The sequence below is a fragment of the Pantherophis guttatus genome, chromosome 1 (assembly GCF_059756535.1).
Source record: "Pantherophis guttatus breed Tessera chromosome 1, ASM5975653v1, whole genome shotgun sequence".
NCBI lineage: Eukaryota > Metazoa > Chordata > Lepidosauria > Squamata > Colubridae > Pantherophis > Pantherophis guttatus.
The window spans coordinates 3,263,313-3,290,230 of NC_142063.1; the positions used below are offsets into that span (position 1 = coordinate 3,263,313).

Genomic DNA, 26,918 nt, shown 5'->3' on the forward strand with positions numbered 1-26,918 from the left:
GAATTCAGACCTGTAAGATGTTCTCTCTCTTTTCTTCGGTGAACCCTTTTGCAAAAGCTTATGGTATATTGATAAATATATATCTATAATAAATCTGCTTTTTTATTGTTCATGGTCTCCGCATGAGATTAGCTTTTTGTATCTCACACACCCACAGCACACCCACAGGCATTTGAGCAATTGAAGGGCAGTTCCTTACTTATGTGCAACAGCAACCACAAGTTACTCACTGATCCATGTACAACATATGTCAGGGCTCCAAGTAACACCCCCAACGAAATCAAACTCTGAGGCTTGAATTTCCTGAAAGTTAATTTTTATTACAGATGTCATATTGGCACACCTGGGAAAACCTGAATCTGAGAGCTTCCGGGTTTTCCTCACCCAAAAGAAAGTTCAAGTTCTTGCCCATCACCCACATGTCCATCACACAAACCAATCAGAATAGAAGATACCTCCCCAGTCTTCTCAGCGCAGCTTCTGGGAAAAGTGGCCTTGACTTTCTGAAAAGAATGTTATTTTGACTACATATCTTCTTCACTCCACACAATCCCTCCTCCCATTTTCCCACAGTAGAATTTGTGGCAGGCCTGAAGGCTCAAAGGTAAAAGATGGCTTCCAGGTCTGACAACATGCCTCTTTGCAAAACTCAAGTGTTAATATTTTAAAGCTCCTCTTAAAAATCCAACTGAATTTTCCTGCCATGACAGAGCATCAGGATTTTTTTGACAATAACAGCACAAAGCCCAAGGAGGCTTTAAAAGATACATCTTATTACATGTAAAACTACAAGTTAAAACACATATTAAAATCTTATTACATTATAAACATTCCTCAATAATAAATATAAATGTGGTCTATCGCTGCATTAATTAGAAATTCTTATTTCTTATGATATTTTCTCTGCAATTCAGATGTGGCCTAAATAGAATAATGAAGCATTTGGGGAGAAAGATACAAGCCAAGAGAGCAACTCCAGAGGCCAAAATGGAGAAAATCTCCACGGCCACCATGGACTTCCCTTTGGTGCTCAGGTAGGTGGGGAGGAAAGTGATCCAAACACTGCAAAAGATCAGCATGCTAAAAGTAATGAATTTTGCTTCGTTAAAGCTGTCAGGCAAGTTCCTAGCCAGAAAGGCCACTGTGAAACTGACAAGGGCCAGGAAACCCAGGTAAGCAAGGACAGTGTAAAACATTAAAGTGGAACCTTCATTACATTCCAAGATGGTCTCTCCTACTAGTGAGTGGAAGTCTAAGTTTGGAAATGGGGGACAGGTTATCATCCAGGTGGCACAAAGAATTGCTTGGACCAGGGGACAGGCTAAGACAATGGAGTTGGTCAGAGGTTTTCCTAAGAACTTCCTTGCCTTGTTTCCTGGCTTGGTGGCCATGAAGGCCAGAACCACCATGACAGTTTTTGCCAAAACAGAGGCAACCGCCAGGGAAAAGAGAATGGCAAAGGCAGTTTGTCGGAAGAGACAGGTGATCTTCCCTGGTTGACCAATGAAGAGGAAGGAGCAGAGGAAGCAGACCAGGAGGGAGACCAGGAGGATGTAGGCGAGATCGCGGTTGTTGGCTTTGACGATTGGGGTGTCACGATGGATAAGGAAAATTACCAGGACTGCAGATGTGATCACAGAGAGAGACAGAGCTAAAGATACTAAAATGTATCCTAGGGTCTCTTCATAGGCAAGGAAGTGGATCTTCTTGGCAATGCAGTGGTCCTTGTGCTTGTTGGGGTATTGGTCTTCTGGGCAAGGATCACAGTGGGCTGCATCTGAAATGAAGAGTCCTTGTCTAAAGGATTTCAAGGATTTCTACTGTGGCCAACCCACAAATATAATGATGGAATGACCCACTGTGCACTTTATGGTGCATTGAAAAGTAAAACATCCTTTATGATAACCTTGTGTATAGTTTAGCTAGAGATCACTATCTGTTCAACCTGAGTTGGCTTTGTCAGTTTGCTGTGGGGGGAAAAATACTCTCTTCAGCAGGAGTGAAATGCTCCCAGTTCGGACCGGATCGCCCGATCCGCTAGTGATGGCGGTGGGTGGTTTGGAGAACTGATAGCAAAAATCCCTCCCCCCCCACCATGCCCAGCTGAGCCACGCGATCATCAGAGGCTTTTTTTTTTACTTTTAAAAGCATTTTTTCTACAACCTCTTTTAAAAGTAAAAAAAAAAAAAAGCCTCTGATGATCGCATGGCTCAGCTGGGATCGTCAGAGCCTTTTAAAAGCATTTTTTTCTACAACCTCTTTGGCTGAAGAGGTTGTAGAAAAAATAATTTTAAAAGGCTCTGACGATCCCAGCTGAGTTGCCTGATCGTCAGAGGCTTTTTTTTTCTTTTAAAAGCAAAAAAACAAAACAAAACAAAACAAAAAACCATAGCTTTTAAAAGAAAACAATAACCTTTGATGATCAGGCAACTCAAATGGGATCGTCTGCTGAAGAGGTTGTAGAAAAAATGCTTTTAAAAGTTAAAAATAAAAAGTTGGCCACGCCCACCCTGTCACATTACCTCCCCCTCCCACCAAGCCATGCCCACAGAACCAGTAGTAACAAATTTTACATTTCACCACTGGTCTTCAGTCACCTGGAATTTCCATAATTACTGTGGCTTTCAGTATGAGAGATTGTCAACTGTAAACCATAACCATTAATAGTTATGTTTATACTGGAACCCCCAAAAGACTCTTAGATCTGTCATCCAGGAAGACTGCTACAGTGGTACCTTGGTACTCAACTGGTTTGAAACTCATCGAATTTGGTACTCAGCGTATTTTGATGCAAAAATGTTGTCCTGGTACTCATTGTTTGTTTGGTACTCAATGCACAAGCTAAAACATGTTGGTGTCAGCAGCCTTGTGACTCACTACATTATTCCATATGGGATTTTTTTGGGGGGGGGTACTCGTCGTTTTTGATACTCATCATGTCTCCTGGAACCAATTAATGGTGAGTATCAAGGTACCACTGTATTTTGTTTGTGTGTACATTATCTGTTGATTATCTCTGGGTCAATTTCTATGCTTTATGCTTCACTTCTGCTCTTTCTGACTTTTTTTTTTTGTAGGGAAGGGTTAGGAGATTGGAATGGGACAACTCACCATACCCAATTTGCTTTGGGACAACTTGCCATGGACAGCTCACCATGGAATAACTCACTGCAGGATAATTCAACAATTCACTTCAATCATTTTAAATAATTTTTTTAAAAAATATTCTAATTTTTGCCATTCACATTTTATTTTATCCCCTCTTTGGCATCCTTTCCTTAATGATTCTATTCCACTGTTTCTTTGATATTAGTATAATTCCTGTCTCACCGTGAATTATCCTGTGATGAGTTGGCCATGGTGAGTTGGCCGTGGTGAGTTGTTGTAAACCCTAGGACTGGGATGGTGAACCCATGGCACGGGTGCCACAGGTGGCACGCGGAGCCATATCTGAGGGCACACGAGCGTTGCCCTAGCTCAGCTCCAGCACACATGTGCCCGCCGGCCAGCTGATTTTTGGGCCTTCTGGGCCCACCAGAAGTCGGGAAATGGGCTGTTTCTGGCCTCCGGAGGGCCTTCAGGGGGGTTGAGGAAGGCTGTTTTTCCCCTCCCCAGGCTCCTAGAAAGCCTCTGGAGCCTGGGGAGACTGAAAAATGGGCCCACTATGCCATCATGTGCCAAAAGCGGGGGGAGCGCAGGGGGAGTATGCACACGTGCGCAGGAGGGCAGGGCACGGGTGGGCATTGAATTATTGGTGTGGGCACGCACACGCACGAACCCCCCTACTCTTCCCCCACTTTTGGCACGTGACAGCAAAAAGGTTAGCCATCACTGCCCTAGGAGATTTAGACAGACAGATCTTCTCTTTCTCAGACAGGTCTAATAATTTCCTGGGAAATAATAATTTTCTTGCTGACAAAAGAAACACACATAAATAGCTCAAAGCACAAACTTTGCTTCTTCAGGAAAAGAAATTTATTTTCCCAATTCGATTTGACAATAAACAGACTAGTGTGGAACAGGGGTGAAATCCAGTAGGTTCTGACAGGTTCTGGAGAACCGGTAGCGGAAATTTTGAGTAGTTCAGAGAACCAGTAGCAGAAATTTTGAGTAGTTCAGAGAACCAGCAAATACCACCTCTGGCTGGTCCCAGAGTGGGGTGGGAATGGAGATTTTGCAATATCCTTCCCCCAGGAGTGGGGATGGAATGGGGATTTTGCAGTATCCTTCCCCTGTCACACCTACCAAGCCACGCGCACAAAACCAATAGTTTAAAATTTTGAATTTCACCACTGGTGGGGGACCAATGAATTCTGCGCTCAAACTACACTGCATTAAATTGATGAGAAAGGTGAGGGAAGAGGAGAGTTTAGATAAATAAACTGAAAGATTCTGATGGAAAATATGAATGCTTTGAACCATGTCAATCTTACCAAAAATGACAAGAACAACAATAAATACTTTGATCTATTGGATGGATTGCTTGATCTGGAAAGATCTGCATTTGAAGTCTGCTTTACCTGTCTGATTAGAAATGGTCCCTTCTGGACAAGGGTGACATTGGTAGCAGCAAACCTCCTCGCCCTTTGGAACTCTTCTCCTCTCTCCTGCCTGGCACCTCTTCATGCCACACCTGGCAAAGGGCACTTCCTTAAAGAGAAAGCAGAAATGCTTAAGACGACTAAGCAATAGACGGGCTTTATTTATTGCTCTCCGTAATCCTATTTCCATCTTCAGAATGTCTGCAAAAGAAGACTGTTCACCAGGGTCTACCAGAAACCAAGAACAGCTCATGTGGGACTCTGGCAAGTGCCATTCCTAATCCACAAATGAATTCTGGAGATTAGAACTGGGACTTTTGCATGCAAAGGAAGGCTTGTGACATTGAGCTACAGCCAAGACACAGAATTATGAGGATCTATTCGAACAGGAACAGTCCCTAGAAATCACTGTTTCTGTCTGAATTTTGGGTTTCAAGTAGATGTTCTTCCCAATCCCAACCCTTTGTGGATTGACACAAATCAGAATTCAAATGTGTTACATGCAAATCAGTTTTTATTCACCAAATAGCTGCCATGTTTCCTGATTCAATAGACTTGTTGTCCAGTTGGTAGGATATTCTGCATCCCAAGGACAGAATGAATCTTTCCATGAAATTACATTTCCTTCCAGCTCACCTTTGTGGCCCAGATGATCACATCTTTCTTAATAGTGAAATCCTGGCCTAAGGGAGCCCTGGGATTGATTTGCCCAACTTTTGTGGGGACAAAAGATCGATTGGGGAAGAGAACCCAGTTGAGGAGATCATATCGAGCAGATCCCAATCCATTTTCTGAGAATGAGACTTCATCTCCAGCACTGTTGTTGAATTGGATCTTCCTCAAATAGTAAAGAAGCTGAAAGAAAAGAGACTTTCAGAAATTAGAATACTTCACGGAAGGACATCATGGCTTCTATCGTTCTCTGATGGCTATTATATTGGGACATGTGTGTATGTCTAAGAAACAAGAGTTGCCTTGGTGGAGAGCTAAGTAATCAGGACTAACAACAAATATTTGACTCTTTTCTCAAAATTACAAAAGTGTCTCTTCTCACTGGGCATTTGTATAATGGTTTCTTCAAGTCCAGTTTCACTGATACCTAAACATGAAAATTGTAATGCATACTACAAAATTCATTGCATGGTTTTATTCCTGGGATAATTGATTATATATGGGAGTGGTGCAGTGGCCTAGAGGTGGAGCTCTCACCTCACAATCAGGAGGCTGTGAATTTGATCCTAGGTAGAGGCAGATATTTCTCTCTCTGGGCACAATGAGAATATATCTGCTGAATATAACTCTGCATTGGCGACAGGAAGGGCATATGGCCAGTAAATACTCAGCTCAGTTGCCCAGACTCCACCCTGCAAGGGATTATGGGGTTATTAAAAGGAGATGATGATAATTGATTATATACATTTTTAAATGTTTACTTTGGATCAAGGACTTGGGGAATGATTAAATAATTTCTATCAGAATAGTGATAGAATTGGAACTGTTCCAATTCCACTGACTTTCCTATGTGACAGTCAAAGACAGGATAATGCAGAAAACAGGTCTGACCAGGTTGTGTGCGGATGGTAGTGGTGGGGGAGGGCACGTGAAAGGAAGTGTCTGCCTTGGTTTGTCATTTCACTGTCCAGAGAGGTCCAATGTTTATTCTTTGCCTGACAAAAGTCTGATGAATTTCAGACCAGGAATCAAGTGGTCCAGTTCAATTCTTCCCGTGTGTATTGAAGTTGTTTTCACACAATCAAAACAGCAACACTACAAATGGCAAACTAAGCAAATGTGGTTCGGTCACCCAAGATGATAAGCCAGAGGTGCAAAAACCAAGTTAAATTGTGTAACCATTTAAGTTTAATCGAGTTACAAGAAGTAATTGATGGAAACTTGTCAAGGAGAAACCCAGCGTAGAACTAAAGAGAAATTTCCTGACAGTGAGAACAATCAATTGGTGGAACAGCTTGCCTCCAATATTTAAAAAAATAAAGTAAGTTCCCTTATTACTTAAAAGAAGAAGGAGAAGGAGAAGGAGAAGGGGAAGGGGAAGGGGAAGAGGAAGAGGAGGAGGAGGAGGAGGAGGAGGAGGAGGAGGAGGAGGAGGAGGAGGAGGAGGAGGAGGAGGAGATTGGACTACCATTTGTTTGGTGTGGTATAGGGCAGTGATGGCTAACCTTTTTGGTGTCGTGTGCCAAAAGTGGGGGCAGAGTGGGGGGATCGTGTGTGTGTGTGTGCCCATAATTTAATGCTCATCCGTGCCCCGCTCTCCTCTGACGTGCACATGCTCCCTCCGCACTCCCCCGCTTTTGGCACGTGATGGCACAGTGGACCTGTTTTTCACTCTCCCCAGGCTCCAGAGGCTTTCTAGGAGCCTGGGGAGGGCAAAAACGGCCTCCCTCAACCCCCCTGGAGGGGGGGCTGGAGGCTGGAAACAACCCATTTCCCAACTTCCGGTGGGCCCGGAAGGCCCGAAAATCAGCTGGCCGGCAGGCATATGTGTGCTGGAGCTGAGCTAGGGCAACGCTCGTGTGCCCTCAGATATGGCTCCACGTGCCACCTGTGGCACCTCTGCCATAGGTTCGCCATCACAGATATAGGGTCTCCTGCTCGAGTAGGGGGGTTGGACTAGAAGACCTCCAGAGTCCCTTCCAACTCTATTATTCTGAGTGTCTTTTTCAGGTTAGACTTAGGCTACACACTGAGGAAACTGCAAATGTGCCCAAAAGGACTTCAATGAAATATAGATTTTTTACTTTTTTTTTATTGGCCAAGTGTGATTGGACACACAAGGAATTTGTCTTGGTGCATACGCTCTCAGTGTACATAAAAGAAAAGATACGTTCATCAAGAATCATAAGGTACAACACTTAATGATAGTCATAGGGTACAAATAAGCAATCAGGAACAATATCAATATAAATCATAAGGATACAAGCAACGAAGTTACAGTCATACAGTCATAAGTGGAAGGAGATGGGTGGTGGGAATGATGAGAAGATCTTGCACAAAGTGACTCAGACTGTCCTCTGACTCTGACCCAACCCCCAGGCCACAGCCACTACCAGACCGTGGTCTATTTGGACCTGGGCTATACTTTTTCAGTGTAAGCCACCTCCACTTATGTGGATGCTGTTCTGTGTTAGATATCCCACCCTTTTTTTAATGCAATTCCCCTCTTTTTGTATATCCCAACTTTTTAGGATGCCTTGACTTTTTGGATATGCTGACGTTTTTGGATATCCCACTACTGCCACCACTTTGTCACAGGTTCTGTTACGTATGTTTATGTTTATGTTTATTGGACTTCTATACCGCCCTTCTCCTGAAGGACTCAGGGCGGTGTACAGCCATATTAAAACACATATAAATTTACAAAATTTAAAACAATTTAAAATTGAATATATAAAAATTTGGCTCATAGATTAAAACAAACATACACCCATTATAAAATTTGTATTAGGCCAGCCTGGCTTGTTGGAACAAAAGGGTCTTCAGGGCGCGGCGAAAGGTACGCAGGTCGGGGATGAGACGAATCTCTAGGGGCAGCTCATTCCAGAGGGCTGGTGCCCCCACAGAGAAGGATCTCCCCCTGGGTGTCGCCAGTCGGCATTGTTTGGCCGACAGCACCCTGAGGAGCCCCTCTCTGTGGGAGTGTATTGGCCAGTGGGAGGCTGTTGCTGGCAGAAGGCGGTCTTGTATATACCCTGGTCCTAAACCATGGAGCACTTTAAAGGTGGTGACCAACACCTTGAATCGCACCCGGAAGACCACCGGGAGCCAGTGCAGCTTGCGCAAGAGGGGTGTTATGTGGGTGCACCGAGTCGCCCCCATAACCACCCGCGCGGCCGCATTCTGGACCAGTTGGAGCCTCCGAGCACTCTTCAAGGGGAGCCCCATGTAGAGAGTGTTACAGTAGTAACGTATACCCAAGTGACTGGGCTCCAAAACCCAAAAGAGTGAACATAACCACACAAGTCCCTTGGCACTCAAGAGAGAGTTCCCCCTGCTCACTACTCCATTCGTTCCCATTTCTTTTATACCTTCTCCAGTTTTCCACCAACTATTATACCTTGTAAGTCCTACTGCTGGAGAACAGTAGCTTTCTCCACCTGCTTTAGATTGCTTCAGGTTGCTTCAGGTTGTTTGTCTGGAAATACACAGACAATCACACACCAACCACCACGCCTAACCCTTAGCTGCCTCTCTGCACAGCTTTTATAGCCACTAATTGCAGGTTAGAGAGAGGTCTTAAAGCTGTTGGCCATTTTTTAAGCAGCCTGCTTTCAAACAATACAGATATTTAATCAGTAATTCAAAAAATACAGTAGTGGCCAAAATTGTGGAAACCTTTTGGGTAAGTGTATTTTTGAGGTTTGATGACTAATGACACCACTTTTTTTGGGGGGGGGGAGTTTCAAGATAATAATATTCCACTGCTGGAATGGCCTGGGAATTGCCCAGACCTTAACACAATGGAAAATCTATGGAGCCGACTAAAGAAACTTGTTAGTCAGAAGCAGGGGTGCGTTCTAAACTTTTTTACTACCGGTTCTGTGGGCATGGCTTACTTTGTGGGTGTGGCTTGATGGTCATGTGACAATTCTTTAGGATTTAGCAGAGGTACTGGTCTACCAGGCTTTTAACTGCTTGCAGAGCTGTACCGATCTACCCATTTATTTTTTGCAGGCACCGGTCTACTCATGTATTTTTACAGGCACTGGTCTACCCATTTATTTTTGCAGGCATCGGTCTGCTCATTTGTTTTTGGAGGCACCGGTCTACTCATGTATTTTTACAGGCACTGGTCTACCCATTTATTTTTGCAGGCACCAGTCTACTCATGTATTTTTACAGGCACTGGTCTACCCATTTATTTTTGCAGGCACCGGTCTGCTCATTTGTTTTTGGAGGCACCAGTCTGCTCATTTGTTTTTGGAGGCACCGGTCTGCTCATTTGTTTTTGGAGGCACCGGTCTACCACCAAACTGCCTTTTACCACTGATCAGCTGTAGGGCGGCCCTTTGAAGCCCCCCGCAAGAGTTTAAACAGTTTTTTTTCCTTATAGCCCATCATCTGGGACTCAGGAGGCAGCAATAGATTGGGGGTGGGGCCAAATAAAAGGTAAGAATAATGCGGGGGGGCGGGGGGGCAGAACAAGTTTGGTGACATCATATCGTCACCGCTACCGGCTCCGCGGAACCTGGCGGAACAGGGAGGAACCCACCGCTGGTCAGAAGCAACCCAGTTGTCAATCTCCGCCTTTATATTACTTGCTTGCTCGGCTGCCATTGTAACGGGGGGAGGGGGGAGCTGTCTGGATATTTGGGAGGAGGGAAGTGAGCTGGTGGAGTAAATTGGAGATAGTTTTCATCAGCGTTTCTCTGCAGCTGGGAGGCGCACTGATAACCAGTCAAGGTCAACCGTCCTGGCATACCAGGAGGATGGAGCCATTGGAAGCTGCACCCCACATGACCCCTTGGGGGGATGTCGATTGGATAATCCTGACTGAATCTTTCGGGGGAGGGTTTTAAGGATGCTTTCTGTATGTGATTTTCGCGCCTATTGCCTCAGACCTTGCTTTTCTTTGGTTGCATTCAGTTCATACTCAGTAAAAGTACCTCTCTCTATGAAAATGGAGTTGGGGTTTTTCTTTCTTGAGTACTGAAAGGAGGCATACCTGAATAAAACCCAGTTAATAGAAGCCATCATTCAATCACATTATAACAGCTACAGAACTAAAAAACTTGGTTCACTCCATGGGAAGATGTTGTAAGGCCGTATTTCATGCTAAAGGGTACCCAACTAAGTATGAACTGACATGGGGATAATTTTGGCATATCTCATTTTTTCTAGGGTGATCATTTTTCTACATCTTGTTTTTTCTATCTGTTTCACTTTTCTTCTTTATACTGTAACTGCTATTCTAATAGCAAATCTCCCAGCACAGCTGGAAGATCTTCTGATGCACAGCCCCCAAATAGGCTCTAGATTTATTAACGTATTAATGTATGCCGATGACTTAGTGCTGTTTTCTAGAACCCAAATAGGAATGAGGAGACTTCTTGACAAGCTCACACGTTATTGTACTACAAACCACTTGACTATAAATGTAGCTAAATCAAAAGTTTTAGTCTTTGGCAATAAGAATAAAAAGCACAATTGGCAGATTAATGACACAAAAATTGAGCAAGTTACCCAATATACTTATCTTGGAATTGTTTTTTCCAGTGCAGGAGGTTGGACTCCGCACCATCAATACCTTTATCAAAAGGTCAGAGCAGGAGCAAGCCTTGTATCCAAATTAAGTAAACGAATCCAACCAACCTCCATTTTACCTCTTCGTAAAGTCTTTCAGGCTAAACTTGTTCCGATCATGCTCTATGGTGCTGAAATTTGGGGTCTTACAGAGGCCCCCATATTGGAGAGAACTCAAAATAATTTGTTAAGGAGGATGCTCGGGGTAAACAATTCCACTTCAGCTGCAGCCGTCAGAGCTGAATTGGGACATTTCTCACTGTACACCTATACAATCGCTAGGGCGGTAGCCTACTGGCTAAAAATGACTCAGATGGAAGCCAGCAGACTCCCCAAAATCTGCCTAGAGGAACAGCAGATTTCAAATCCTCAAAGGTATTCCTGGCTAACCTGGCTGTCAGAAATATTGAACCGATATGGCGTAGGGTTCCTGTTGTGTGACACACTGAAGCAAGTTAAACAACGGATTAAAGATATACATGGGCAAATGGACATGGCAACTCTTTCAACTAATCACTCCCTTAAACTGCTGACAGCAGTTAAAACAACTTTCACCCTGGAAAAGTATTTACATTTAGAAATGCCATCAGTGGAGAGACAGTTATTTGTTAAGTTTAGATTCGAACTTCTAGATACCAACGTTAGATTTGGCTGTTACCGGAAAATCCCGTATGACAAAAGAACATGCATATGTGGGGTAAACGTCGTGGAGGACACGGCACATATAATATTCGAATGTAGGCTGTATGAGGAAGTAAGAAAACAATATCTGTCCTCAATTATAAATAAATTTCCCCACTGGAATATAAGGCATAAATTAGCATTTCTGTTGAAGGCTGACTCTCCTCCCCTGCCTGGTAAGAGCGATCACTCGCTATCTTAAAAGGATGACAGCAATACGAGCCAGTTATATCGAAAAAAATTTCATTGATTGTAAGAAAGATGAGCTCAGTTAGAGAGGAGCTATCTTATTTGGGTTATCTAGTCTTGGCAACTTAGCTAGTGAAATCTGATATTGTAAAATTTTAATGTCATATATCATATATTTTTAGATTGTTATTTTTGTAACTGTTTTGTCTTTTTCACTTTTTCTTTTCTGTTTTGTTTGAAAAGGCCTTCGGGCTATTCAATAAACAAATACAAATAATAGCAAATCCTTCATAAAAGTTATTGCATTAATTAAATTATCTTTCCATTGATATATAATTTTATGGTACTACTCCCCAAAAAAGTGGTGTTATTAGCTAATTTTAGAAAATACACTTTTCCCAAAAGGTTTCCACAATTTTGGGCGCTACTGTACATATGGAAAACCTTCTCTCTAAAGATCTGTAGACTGGATAAAAAGTCATAGAAATTACCTGCCATGACTGGAAATTTGAGATCTTCTTTCCAGGCCTCTTCATGATTGGTTGAGTTACTGATCCATACATGGCATGCAATGCGTGCGCCACAGCATAAATGGCATTGTAGATATTGTAACTTTCACCTGTCATGCTGGTCTCAAAGATGTAAGTTGGCACATTCTCCAAATTCTCCTTTCCTGTGCATGTTTTTTTCCCCTTTTTAGGGCTATCTCCTGGTTTGGGAATCATGCAGCCAAAGATCTTTTCCCACCATGGAGAGAGAAAAAGATCCCCTTGTGGGTTCAAAGGGTCTAAAGACATGAGAAAATGGTTGAAATCTGACACATCTCCAGTGTGATGCCTAAAATGCAAAGCCCCATGGAAGGGCTTGATAAGTTGCAATATGTTTTTAGATCCCACCACATTAAGTTTCCAATGGGAAGTCAGGATCCAAACTTTCTGAAATGGTGTTTTTCTCATTAGTTCATGACCATATACAACCACCTGTATGTTTGCACTGCTACTGGAATCTCCAAACAGAATAATAACTTCAGCTTTAGACCAAGTCTTGAAAACATGAAGCAATTTGGACTGTGTAGTAGTAAAGATGTCCGATTTCAACTTTTCAGTGAAGGCCAGGCAGATCCCCTTCTCCTTCAACATCGGCATCAGAGTTGAGATGAAATTTTCTCCACTGTCATCTTCAGGGGCCAGAAGCCCAACCCAGTTCCACTGGAAATGCAGGAGCAGCTGGACTAAACCCACATATTGAGGGAATTCACTGGGGTTAATCCGGAAGAAGGAAGGATAAACTGCGCTGTCTTCATGAGAGAACTTAAAGTCAACACCAAGCTGGAGAAAGTGGGATTCTTGATAAAGGTTTATGGAGATTTAGAGGGAAATCAATGTGTTCTGTCTTGCCCCATGAGTCAGGTTCAGTGACTTTGTGAGTTTAAGGTTGTTCCCTTCTAAGGAAGAACCACCAGTTACATATTTTGCCTAGTTGTGACATGACAGAGCAGAGGTGGGTTTCACATAATTTTACCACTGGTTCGCCATGCACCAAAAATGTGAGCGTGCACACACATACACACTCAGTTTGTTTGTGTGTGCCTTCCGTGCATACGCTTTGATTGCACATGGAGTTTACATGCATGAGCGCGGCTTAGAAAACTTGGCTAAATAGGATGGCATAGTGCCGGGGCAGCTTGACATGTGGGTGGGCCCCACCTGCAGTTCGTCACTACCAGTCTGCCTGAACTGGTCTGAACCGGCCGAATACCACCACTGGACAGAAGTCAAGGGAACAAATTCACTCAAATTGATTCAAATCAATCTCACCGAGAAAATCAAATTCATTAAAAAGTTTCACTTTTATGAAGCATAAGTTAGGAAAGAATTCCTGTTGGCAAGTGCAGCACTTCAAAAACATATCAGTATCTTTGGGGGTTAAATATAAAAAAAATATGTCTTGACAAATAAAATACAAAAATGAATTCAACTATAGTGTAGATTTGTCTGTGTTACATACTCTTCATATGACCGCCCCAATGGTTTTGTTTTTATCTCTGGTTTCTGTATCTGTTTCTGTTGTTTGTCTACTCCATACTGCATCCAATGGAGCCTCCTTACCTTTGGGACCTTAAAGATGCTGAAGATGGAGGCCATCAGCCTTGAGGATTTGGAGTTGAGACCTCCAACGACAGAGAGCAGAGGGTCCTGCCTGTCACATTTATAACCGGGAACCATTCGGCCTCGTGTGGAGAGTAGGGAGAGGCTGTTCGAGGAAATTGACATCTCAATCTGGAAATTGCTATAGATATTGAAGCCAAGGGTGATGTTGGGCAGCAGAACCAAATCCTTGTTGATCTCTCTGACTGCAAACACTAAGGCCATGAAGTGCTGGTAGTTCTTGGCTATAAATCTAGAGTGAAAAAACAACAACATGGAAAAAAATTATAGGAAAGTGTGCGTGCTAGTAGATGTTGCCTTTTTAAATGTAGTATGGAGCAGGAAGTCTTCAATTGATTGGATTTTCCTGGTTTTTATACAAAGGTCCTTGATTAAACTTGGATGACTTTGTAAAAAATGGGGGGGAAAGAAACTTGTCTATATCACAGACCATTTTATACCCCTCTATCATTCCTCACTGCTTTATTTTGCACCAGTGTCTGTAAGAAGGACTAGAGGTGACATGATAGCAGTATTCCAGGATTTGAGGGGCTGCTGTAAAGAGGTGAGGGTCAACTTGTTTTCCAAAGCACCAGAAGGTAAGACAAGAAACAACAGATGGAAAGTAATCAAGGAGAGAAGCAACCTGGAATTAAGGAAAAACTTTCTAACAATGAGGACAATTAACCAGTGGAACAATTTGCCTTCAGAAGTTGTGAGTGCTTCAGTGGGCAGGGCCATCTGTCAGGCTGAATGGGTGTGTGAACAGGTAGCTCCACAATACACAGCCAGTTTCCAACCATCTGGTAAGCTTTTGAAGTCAAGGAGGATTCTGGCGGGACATCCAAAGAAAAGGGGCATTCTGCAGATCGGGAGCAGATTGCGCGCCATATCAGGAAGCAGGAGAATTCCTCAGAGACTAGACAGGGGAGAAGATGACCAGCAATAGCCATCCAAAAGAACTGACAGCTGGACAAAATAAGTGAGAAGCAAGCAGAACAATGGTGGATTAGATCTGGCCGAAATCAGTTTTGATCATTGAAAGTGAATGTAAAGGGAAGATTAAAAGTTAAACACTTTCGAAGGGATCCTTGGGTGGACTTTAAAGAGAAACAACTCCAGCTAGAAGGAGGGGTGGAAGAGAAACCCCCTCCCAATGGAAGAACAGCAAGAAGACGTGTGGGGAAAAGATAAGATAAGATCCAGAAAGAAAAGAAGGCAAGAACAAGATTGATTGGAATAGCAGGAAATACTACCTTGTACACTGGATTAAATAACAAGATTAGCCCATTATTTATGCTTTCAAAACATAAGAGAAGAAAGAGAAGACTCCCGGAAATTATAGCATAAATACTAGCGAAAGCACTTGGAATAGGAAGAGAAGAAATGTCAGTGGAAATAGATGAAATGTACAGAGTTCAGACAAATTATGCGAGAAGACATAATTTATCAAAAGAAACATATGTCAGAATGGTCAAGAAATCAACTCGGGATGAAATATTACATAGGACAAGAGATGAGCCTATAGAATATAAAGGAAAAGGAAATTAGTAGTTTTAAAGTAAGTACCAAGAAGAGTCAGAGAACTGTGAAGACCTTACCAATTTTTGACCTTGAAACTAATGAAATACAATATTAATTTTAGATGGCTGATACCAGAAGGTATTATGGTCTCATGGCAAGAAAAAAGACACAGGTTAGGCACCTTGGACAAAGCAGAGAATTCTATAATCAATATGTTAGTAATAAAGAAGATTGGGACCAATGCTGAGCACAAACTGGAATTGCAGCATCAATTTCCTGAAAGCCATTATTCATGAGCTGATTCCAAAACTGAGTTTTGTCTTTTTTTTTTTTACAGTATCCCACACAAGAATCAAGCTTTCATTTGATTTTTCCAAAGGATTTTCTATCTAAATCAATATTATAATAAGTCAACTTTTTCAGGAAATCAGCATAATTTCTAAGGTGTTGTCCTTCCTCACTTTTTAGGTGGCTTATCATCTATTGTAGAGTTCTGGAAAGATTGGGAATTATTCCCTATTTTATGAGCTTGGCAGGCTATAGAGAAAGGCATTGTTAGGATATGGTTTGAGCCTAATAGGTTGTCCAGGCAATATATGTGTTCTGTGACTTTAAGTTTTAATGCTACATCATTGTAATGCTAGTCATTCTGTAATTAGTTGTAAACATATTTAAGAAAGGTACCGTAATGTATTCAGTTGATGATATGCTATCGTTGTGTGAGGAGTTGCTACCATTGTGCTATCATCGTTGGGTGGATCTGCTACCATCATGGTTTGTGAACCAGAGTGAGTTTGTTATTCTAACCAACTACTGTTTGTGTGGTAAGAAGAGTTTTTGTATCCCTGGACTGATTTAACTGGCAAAGACTTGGACTGTTTAAAAGACTATGAGATTGTTTATTTTCCACTATAAAGTAAACGTTTGATAAACCAGTTTGCACATATCTCTTATTTCATTTTTGTCAGCAATGTTTCTCTGTGCACTATACTCTGCTGGTTGCTAACACAACAACAATATCCTTAACAGGCACAAAGATTTGAACTATGCTAGGATAGAATAAAGGCAGGAGAAGAAGCAATGGGTGGAAACTAATCCAGGAGAGAAGCAACCTAGAACTAAGGAGGAATTTCCTGACAGTTAGAACAATTAATCATTGAAACGACTTGCCTCCAGAAGTTGTAGGGACTCCAATACTGGAACTTTTTAAGAAGAGATTGGACAACCATTAGTCTGAAATGATTTAGGGCTTCTGCCTGAGCAGAGGGTTGGACTAGAAGACCTCCAACATTCCTTCCAACTCTGTTACTCTGTTATTCTGCTAACTGAATTGGGAGGAAGCCTTGGAGGCCTTCTAGCTCAACCCCCTGCATAAACAAAAGACTCTACACCATTCCAGACAAGTGGCTGTCCCATCTCTTCTTAAAAGCTGCCAGCAATGGAGGCTCTTAAGGATATTGATGGAGGACATTAGAAGCATCACCAGAACAAGTATTTCTGATAGTAGGCCCTGAATCCAAAACAAAGCAAACAGTTATTTATATATTTCCCCTCCAGATAAAAACTTACACAAGTTTAAGATGAAGCAAAGTTGGGCGTTTTTGAAAGCCTGGGATGTTGGATGAAATCATGGTTGTCAGGAGAAAATTCCCACCAATAATGAGTCCATTAGTCCTGTAATAGTTCAATCTTTCCTGTATCCGGAAAGGAGTTGTCAATACACATTTAGCTGGCATCCTCTTAGCAGCAGGTGGGGGCAGGAAGCAGAAGAGCAGCAGCAAGACAAGAAGCCCAGTCATTCTTGTCACCTTCCCTCCTAGATCAGAAATCAAGGTTTGTGCAGAAACTGAATTTCAGATAGCATTTACAATCCCACCAGAGCTTTAGCACAATAGAAGCTAACTGTGCCACTTGGATGCTGTCAGGACAAATTTATCTCCACCATATTCTCTCTTATCTCTGTTTAATAAATAAATAAATAACTTTATTGTCATTGTACGTGTATACCCATACAACGAAATTCACTTAACACCCCAAAACCAGGTCTAACACACATAACAATCCCCAAACACACTCCCATCCACCACTATTCCCCACCCCTAAACCACCCAAACATCCACACAACAGACCAAGTAATGCTGTCCAACAGCTCACTCGCCTTTAGTTCTTTGTTGAGTGCAATGATAGCTCTGGGATAAAAACTATTCAGAAAATGTGTGGTCCGAGTTTTAATTGTTCTGTATCTGCTGCCAGAAGGCAACAGTCCAAAAAGATTGTAAGCAGGATGGGAAGAGTCTCTGAGAATGTTATGCAACTTTCTCAAACAGCGAGATGTGAAGATGTCGTCCAGGGCTGGTAGCTGGAGTCCGATGATATTCTGGGCAGTTTTAATCATTCTCTGTAGAGCTTTTTTGCCCACTACAGAGCTGTTCCCATATCATGCAAGAATGCTGTATGTCAGGACACTCTCAATGGTGCTGTGATAGTAAGACAGAAGTAGAGTTTGGGCTGTGACCAAAGAGAAAACTGAGGCCAGCTGACTCTGACCAAACCCAGGAATTACCTGTTTGCAAGACATGCTAAGTGTTAAATTTATATTTACCGACAAAGTAATAAAGGGGATCTCGCATATTTGAATAGACCAGGTTACCCTGATAAAAAAAAAAACACTTAAGACATGCTAAGTTTACATGTCCTGCTCCCACCTTAAGAACTAACAGCATGTTGTTTAAAGCAGGTTTTATCTTTGAAGATTTGTGAATGTAGAAAGCCACAAGGGATACATTAAGAATTATTGCTCTTCTGATAATTGCAAGGGAAAGCAATTGTCCTCCCCATTTAGCACTAGATATTTTTTTTGCACACCAGAAAGGGGAAATTATGTTTGTGTCTCTTGTTGTCAATTCACAGACCAGCTTTACTTGAGAGTCAAGGTGAAATTGGGTCAGGTCTCTGACTAGACGTACAAGATGGAGTTTGGCCTGAGTGTTAAGGGGGATGGTGGCACGTGACAATCAGTTCTACTCTATGTGTGAATAATAGTATCAATTTTCACATGGCAGGGAAAGGAATTAAAAACGAACCTCACATAGATCTTAAAAATAGGTAGATAGATCTCTCAAGATGTCAGGTTAATATGAACTCTACAGGAATGTTGTCTAATAACTAGTTGGAGCCAGAAATGTTTGTCCTCTGTGTTTGTCTTGTGAGATACTCATGGTAAACCTTTGGACTGGCTGGGATAATAGGAATGAGTATATCATTATAACACTTGATAAACTGTCAAAAATGTATATTTTTATTTTATTTTATTTAGTTTGTCAAACATGTACAAGTTAACAGGTATAAGTATAAACATAAATATAAACACAGTAAAAGGGTACAAATAAATGGAGACAGTAGGACAGGGACGGAAGGCACGCTGGTGCGCTTATGCACGCCCCTTACAGACCTCTTAGGAATGGGGTGAGGTCAACAGTAGACAGTCTAAGGTTAAAGTTATGGGAGTTTGGGGATGTAACTGCAGAGTCAGGTAGTGCATTCCAGGCATTGACCACTCTGTTACTGAAGTTGTATTTTTTGCCATTGAATTTGGAGCAGTTTACCTTGAGTTTGCATCTATTGTGTGGTCATGTATTATTGTGGTTGAAGCTAGTGATGAAATCTGAACTGGTTTACTACCGGTTCGCTGGCCGCGCATGTGTGATGCGTGTCAAGCGCGCGCTGCACGTGTGCATGCACAGTACACACCAGAAGGAGGCTTCGGAAGGTAAGTAGAACAGCTAGAGGGAAATCAGCTGTAGTGCGTGAGCTTGGGAACCTTTTAAAAAACTTTTTAAAAGCATTTTTAACTACCAGTTCCAGCGAACCGGTAGTAAAAAAAAATGCTTTTAAAAAGTTTTTTAAAAGGTTCCAACGATCGCGCGCCACAGTTATGATCATTGGAACCTTTTAAAAAACATTTTAATGCATTTTTAATAATTTTCTAAACACCAAACTTAAAGATGCTTAAAAAGTTAAAAAAAAAAAAAGTTCCGAAGATCAACTGAGTGACGCGCGATCTTCGGAACTTTTTTTTTTTTTTTACTTTTTAAGCATCTTTAAGTTTGGTGTTTAGAAAATTATAGAAGGCGTGGGTGGATTTCGTGTGTAAAAGGTTTTCCTCTTGTTTGCAGTGGTAATTGGTGCATTCTGCCTTTATCTGGTGGCATAAGGTTTTGTAGCGCCTTTTAAAGTTAGCTACGTAACCAGTTTTGTTTTTTTGATTGAAACTTCCTCGTTATGGGTAATTTGTTTTTTCTGGTTTTGGGGGTTACTAATGATACGTATAGTTTAATGACTCTTTTGACTTCAAGGAAAAAAATGTTATAATGGTCTTCAGTAGTATTACAGTCATTGAACAGAATGTGCCAATCGAGATGAGAGGTCCACAGCTATGAGATCATAGTTGGCTTTTTAAAGGTTATACTTTGGGGTTCCATTGTTATGATCCTCTTTGTAAGGAAGTAAATGGAGATAAAAGTCAATCATGCTGTGGTCACTGTTGGAAAAGGGTTCTTTTGTTTGTAGACCATAAATTGAGTTTAAACTGTTGCAGAAGATGAGATCAAGGCAGTTGTTGAGTCTGGTGTTGTTTATTACTAATTGATCCAGTCCCAGAGTAGTGACTGCATTGTATGGGGTTGCATATATGGATTCAGATGTACATTCATTTAGAGTCCAATTAATAAGAGGTAAATTGAGGTCACCAAGAAAGATAAGAGGCTGTGGGCAAGAGGCTGCCCATGTTAGTAGTGAGGTTAGCTTGTTCGCATCAACAAGGTTGTAGTCAAGGGCTCTGGAACATAGTAAGCAAAATGTGGTATTTAATGTCAGTTCGCAGATGATGGTCTCAGGAAGAGCAAGCTCCTGTGTAACTTGAATCTTTTTCAGATTAAGGGACTTTTTGTAGAAGATAGCAACACCATCCCCTCTGCGTGTTTCATGGTCAGACCGGTAAACATGATAGTCACTTAGTGTGGTAATGGAAATTTCTCATTTCTGGAAAGGAAATGAGGCAGTGGTGGGTTCCTCCCGGTTCCACCCGGTTCTGCTGAGCCAGTAGCGGTGATGATATGAACAAATGAGTAGACCGGTGCCTGCAAAAATAAATGGGTAGACTAATGCTTCCAAAAACATATGAGTAGACCAGTGCCTGCAAAAATAAATGGGTAGACCAGTGTCTCCAAAAACAAATGAGTAGACCGGTGCCTGCAAAAATAAATGGGTAGACCAGTGTCTCCAAAAACAAATGAGTAGACCGGTGCCTGCAAAAATAAATGGATAGACCAGTGCCTCCAAAAAACAAATGAGTAGACCGTTAAAAGCCAGGTAGACCAGTACCTCTGCTAAATCCTAAAGAATTGTCACATGACCATCAAGCCATGTCCACAAAATAAGCCACACCCACAGAACTGATAGTAAAAAATTTTAGAACCCACCCCTGAAATGAGGTAGATGATATTGGTGGAGTTTTTTAAGGCAATCTGGTGCAGAGAACTTTGGGGCTCTGGTAAGAACTTCGGGGCTCTGGCGAGAACCTCACCTTTGCTGGGCAGGATCTTTTCAGTGAGCAGGGTCTGGTGAGGTATTTTTGCGGCAGTAGCCTTGCCTCGGTGCCTGGGACTAGAGGGGCAGCCTTACAGATGGCTTCAGTAATCCCTGGTGATCATATCTCGATTCGGCCTCACCAGTGGGAATTCTGAGGTGGGGATTCTGTGTGGGGACTCAAGGGGACTCAAGGGGATTCTGAGGCAGGGACTCAAGGGGTTGAAAGATCCAAGACCACAAGCCTGGGAATGGAATGTGGAACGGCCATCCAAAGAGGTGCTAAAATGTGGAACTGCTACCAAAACACCTAATTTGAAACATATTGGACATCATAAGAATTACCGGAGGGTGGGGGTGGGGTGGGAGGACTTGGGTGAAGGGGAAATTATTGGGACTAAGAGGGAAATCCTCTGATCTCTCTTTGCTATGCTGTAACCACTTGTTTTCAGTAAAAGTATATATTTCACTACAAATGGAGTCAAGGGTCTTTCTTTCCTGAACACCCAAACTGGGACAGGTCTCACATTAAGCGATAGCAGTCCTCTTTTGGCCACAATTGAAGAGTGTGAAAGTATGCAGGTTCTGCTTTTCTCATGTGGGCCCTGTACCGTAAAAAAATTGAGCTCTCCCATGTTTCCCATGCTATTTGCAGAAGAATTTCTCTGAAATGTATTTGGTGTCAACTTTATGGTACGGTAACTGTTTTTCTAGTTGACTACACACTGTTTTGAATTATAAATGTACAAAGGAAGTTTCCTCCAGCCACATTCAGTTTAGCTTGCCCTGCCTTTCTTTCCATTAGACCACAATTACTTCCAACAAATCCACACAACTCCAAATAATTGCTTTTCCTTTTTCAGGATCTTTGGGGAAAAGTATTCAACTTCCTCCAAGCATGACTTTTTCAGTCTCCTTTTAACCATATTGGTTTTTTCATGAAAGTTCATTCCTCATCAAATATTATCCACAATGTTTGTACATATGTTTGCACATTTCATAATTCCTCCAGCCATTTTTCAATCTTTATGCCTCTGTCATGATACACAAAGTTGTAAGGCACTGTGTAGAGAGAGTTTCTTCCTTTAAATTCCTGGGAGTCCATCTCAGCGAAGACCTCACCTGGAAAAACAATATGATCCAGGTGGCCAGGAAGGCCCAACAGAGATTCCATTTCCTTAGGGTCTGTTCTGTCCCCGTCCCACACACGCACACAAACAGACAGACAGGGGTTAAATAAACTGGCAGACAACCAATTCTTCCGATAAGACACTTGGCAGCAACCGGGGGCTTCCGGTTTGCTGCTGGCCGCCGCCAGACGTTCCTTTGGGATCGTCAGCTTCCTTTGCCTGTCAGAGCCGCCTTCACAGCGGAATGGCAGCTCGAAAAAACTCCGTTTCCATGAGGAAACGGAGATAGAGCCGGCAGGGGTGGGTAGAACTCTCTGCAGAGTCCCAAAAGTTTTTTTTTTACTTTTGGGACGGAGCGGATGAGATGCCCCATATCCCCAGCCGCAGCTCCGGGCTTTGGGAGACCTCTGCTAATGCAGAGCCAGGCGTCAAGAGCAAGCCTGCGAATTTAACAGATTATTCAAAGAAAATCTGAGCTGGACCTGTAATACTGAATCACAAGTATTTTACTTATTTTTTTAAAAATTAGTTAAGAGAAAAGAAGAAAGGAAAGGGGGAGAAAAAAAAAGCTTTTTAAAATGGCGTCTGCCGCGGCTGGAGAAGAGGCTGAAAGGAAAAGTCCTTCCGTTTTCAATTAATACAATGTAGCGGAATAAACACCACTGGCTACATTTGTAGACAAAACTTCGCTCCTGTGTCTTTTTCTCTCTTTTTTTTTCCCTGGAGACTTGACATTGTTATTGATTGGAAAGAAGTTTTTTTTCTTGCTTTTTTTTTTTCTTTTAACAAAGCTTGCCTGGGCGGAAACATGGCACTGAAACTTATAAAGTCAAACAAACAAGTAGAGGGGGGGATTCCCCCACTACTAACAATTTAAAAGAACAAGTTTTAACTCTTCAATCTCAGAAACCTGATTTCAATATAATAGAATTTCTTTTAGAGGAGATTGTAAGAAGGGATGAGATTGTGAATCAGCATCTTGAAAAATTCAAGCAGGAAATTAAAGAATTGGTGAAATCTAAGTTTGATTTTTTGGAGCAAAATTTTTTAAAAGTGGCTAATGGTTTGTCAGAATTTATGATACAGTTGGCTACAAATACTAATTTACTAGAGTCTAAAATGGAAGAAATTCAAGATAAATTGGACAATAGAACTCAAAAAATTGAAAATGATTTGATAAACACTCAGGACAATAGCTCAGAAGAAAAACCTAAAATGGAGGCTGATCAAACGTCTGGTAATGTAGAAAATCTGCAACAGAGGATTGAAAGAGAGGTTTTAATGGTACAATATAATTTCACAGAATATGCGATAAGACTGAGAGGTTTGCAGGAAGATAACAGAGATGATTTAAGGAAAATATCTTCTGAATTCCTAGCTGGGATTTTAAAGGTTCAACCCGAGGAAGTGTTTTGTAGGATTGACAGAGTTTACAGAATAAATTCCTGGATTGCCAAGCAAAGGCAATTGCCTAGAGATGTAGTGATTTATTTTACAGACAAGGAAATTAGGAATAATATTGTGCAAAATTCCTTCAATTCTAATCTGCAACTGCACGGAAGAAAGATTTGGATTTACAAAGAACTCCCACCTAAGATATTAATGGAAAGGAAGAAATTTGCTTTTCTGGTGACTGAGTTAAAAAAGAGAAATATCCTATTCAGGTGGGACGCTCCAGTTGGTATCATATTGAGATATCAAGGAGAAAGATACCAGTTAAATACTGTTGAAAGAGCGGAAGAATTTTATCAAAATAGATTGAAAATGAACTTAACGTCTTCAGGTATAATACAGGATAAGCAGAAGGAGTTGGAAATAAAGGGAAAATATCGAGTTACAGAGATTGTACCAGATAAACCGCCTTTGGATTTTTTGGATACCCCAGCTGGATTATTTACAAATCTGAGAGAAGTGGCATCTGACTTTAATGTGATGACCTATCAAGTCAAGGACAAGCATGGAAACCAATTAGGGGATATACAAGGGGCAAAAAAGAAAGATGAGACACTAAAACAAAACCATCAAGATCAATCTACAGAGCAGAATCAAAACCGACTAGTTGATATACAATCCGTAGAAAGGAAACCAGGATGGAAACCAAACCCGCAAAAAGAAAAGAAAAAAAGAAATAGGTTGCATAAAAATAGAAATTTCTAAATCAAGCAACAGTGAAGCCAGTGACTTTAAAAATGAATGAGTATGTGAAAATATAGAGGAGGCAACGTATTGGTCAATATTATCCTGAGGATGGTGACAGGCCTCTGCATTGTCGTAATTTTGGGATGTGAAAAGAGCCTTAAACTGATGGACTTTAATTATCTACTTTGGAACTCCCTTTTGTGCTGATAACTATATTATAATTATCTTGAATTATAAGGCAAAAGAGTCATACTGGGGCATGCAGAAGATCTGGTTGTTACCCACTACGATGATGGGAATTAATAATCCTGATGAAAACCACAATTATTACTACATGGAATATAACTATAATGTCACTCGGGTGGTTGTTTTTACTTTCATACATACAAGAGGATATTTACTACTGATGGGGGTAGATATGATTGAAGATTTTGAATATACTGTTGCATCAGCAAGCTATGTTACCCTATTATGGATGATGGTTTTAATAATCCAGTGGAAAGACTTTAAAGAAGATATTATATGGATTATAAATTTAAAGTTATTGTCTTTTCTTTCTTACTTAGATATAATGGAATATATATACATATACTTTTAAGTAGAGTGGGCAATGAATTAAAGATATTAAGAATTGTTGTGTATGATAATTTTGCAGGATAGTGGGTGAATAAGCTAGTTTGCAGACTGATTAGTTTAAGAAAAGGGATTTTTAAGTGATATGTTTAGGGGAGTGGAGGAAATGGATAGAGTGGAATAAATGTTAAATTAGGTTTTACGGGGAGGGCCGCTTTGAAATACTATAGTAATATATATAGATTAAATGTTAAAGTAGGATTTTTTTGTATAGTTTTAAAGTGGAAGGTGGTTTGGAATTGTTGTAATAATATATAGATATAAGTTTGGGAGAGGAGAAAAAGGGTAGATTAATGCCAAATTGGGAGTTATAATACTATTTTGCTAAATTAGAAGTTATTATACAATGTTATAGTATAAGGTGTTTTTTTTTTTCCTTTCTTGAAATGTATGGATAAAGGGGGATGTTATAATATTAATAATATTTTTAGTAAGTAAAGGTCAGTATTTAGAGAAGGGTGCAAGTAATCTGTTATGAATTAGGTTTTTTGTTATGAAGAAGTCACAGGGGGGGACGGGTGGGGAGGGGGGGTTAGGGAGGGGGAGGGGGAGGGGGGAAAAAGGGGAAAAAATTTGTATTTGAAAACTTTTCAATAATAAAAAAAAAACATGTGGTTGCGTTCAATCTCCCCAGCATCCTGTCCACGTCCTCGGGAGTCACAGGATCGAACTCCTCCCAGATGACATTCTCAAGATCCGCCTCAGACACATCGCCTGAACCCACCTAGTCAAAAGTAGGAGTAGAAAGACTTGTAGGGAACCCATGAATTGTGCTCCAAAACCAACTGTCAACCCTGAAGCTGAGCTGACCGAAGCCATTTTTGACAGCTTCAATGTTGTCACACTGGAGCTGAGGGATAAGGAGCGGGGATTTTAGATAGCTGGGATTTTGTAGCCAAAACAAAATACTTCTCAACAGGCAATCAGGCAGCATCATGATTGGACCATGTGACTGGATTGCTTTGAGAAAATGATAAACTTTTACTTTTAATTACGTGTAAACTGTAGGAACAATCAGAGTCAGTTTTCACGAGATCTGTGCCAATATGATATATCCAATAAAGCTATTCTTTGAGGAATCTACCTGCTTTGGAGTTTTGCTTCGTATGGGTGTATTACTTGGAACCCTGTCACCAACCTGTATTAAACTTATGAGGGGCAAGAAAAGTGGCCTATGGAGTAGTACAATTTAGAGTCATGAATTGAGAGGGTCTGCTGAAAAGTATGAATATACTGAAGCATGTAAATCCTTCCAAAATTAATATTTTCCCCTGGTTTCCTTGATCCTGGAAGAGCTACATTTAAAGTGAGTCTACCTGTCTGATTAGAAATGGTCCCTTCTGGACAAGGGTCACATTGGTAGCAGCAAACCGGCTTTCCTTCTGGAACGCTTCTTTTCTCTCCTGCATGGCATCTCTTCATGCCACACCTGGCAAAGGGCACCTTCTAAAAAAGAGAAGAGAGATACTGTAGGTGGCCCCAGCAGTGAATATGCTTCATTTATTCATTTCTACATTGCTCTTTCCATCTTTAGAACGCCTTCAAAAGAAATGGTTTACCAGAAACCAGGATAAGCCAATGCAATCCTGACCCACCAATGGACTCTGGAGATTAGAACTGGGACCTCAAACTGCCAAGGAAGGTTTGTGACATGGAGCTACAGCTTTTCTAAAAGAAAGAATCGTGAGGATCCAACTGAATGGAAATGGTCCATGGAAATCATTCCTGCCTGCTTTTATGGTGTCCAGGGTTTCGAGCAGGAATTCTTCCCAATCTTACCCCATCTTGAACTTTTCAGAAATCAAATCTCAAATGTGTTCAACTCAAAAGCATATTTTTTCATCAAATTCCTGACTTTTATTGTTTCCCAGTGATGTGCATCCTCTGGAATGAATGAATCCTTTGCTAAATTTACCTTTCCTTCAAGCTCACCTTTGTGGCCCAGATGATTTCATCAGAGTTAATGGTCAAATCTTGTCCTTGGGAAGCTGTGGAATCTATTTGCCCAACTTTCATGGGGACAAAAGATTGATTGGGGAGGAAAAGCCAGTTAAGAAGATCATAACAATCAGACACCAATGTACTTTCTG

General features: G+C 41.3%; 1 protein-coding gene across 1 annotated transcript; it reads right to left on the bottom strand.

Annotated features, from left to right (window-relative positions):
- Window positions 1-308: 308 nt before the first annotated feature.
- LOC148116253 (vomeronasal type-2 receptor 26-like) lies at window positions 309-26,844 on the bottom strand. Its single transcript, XM_087883541.1, has 5 exons — window positions 26,744-26,844; window positions 13,778-14,069; window positions 5,178-5,396; window positions 4,521-4,650; window positions 309-1,777 (listed from the first exon to the last, which is right to left on the bottom strand). The coding sequence occupies exons 1-5, from the start codon at window positions 26,842-26,844 to the stop codon at window positions 873-875; spliced, it is 1,647 nt and encodes a 548-aa protein (XP_087739667.1). The 3' UTR covers window positions 309-872.
- Between the last annotated feature and the right edge of the window lie 74 nt (window positions 26,845-26,918).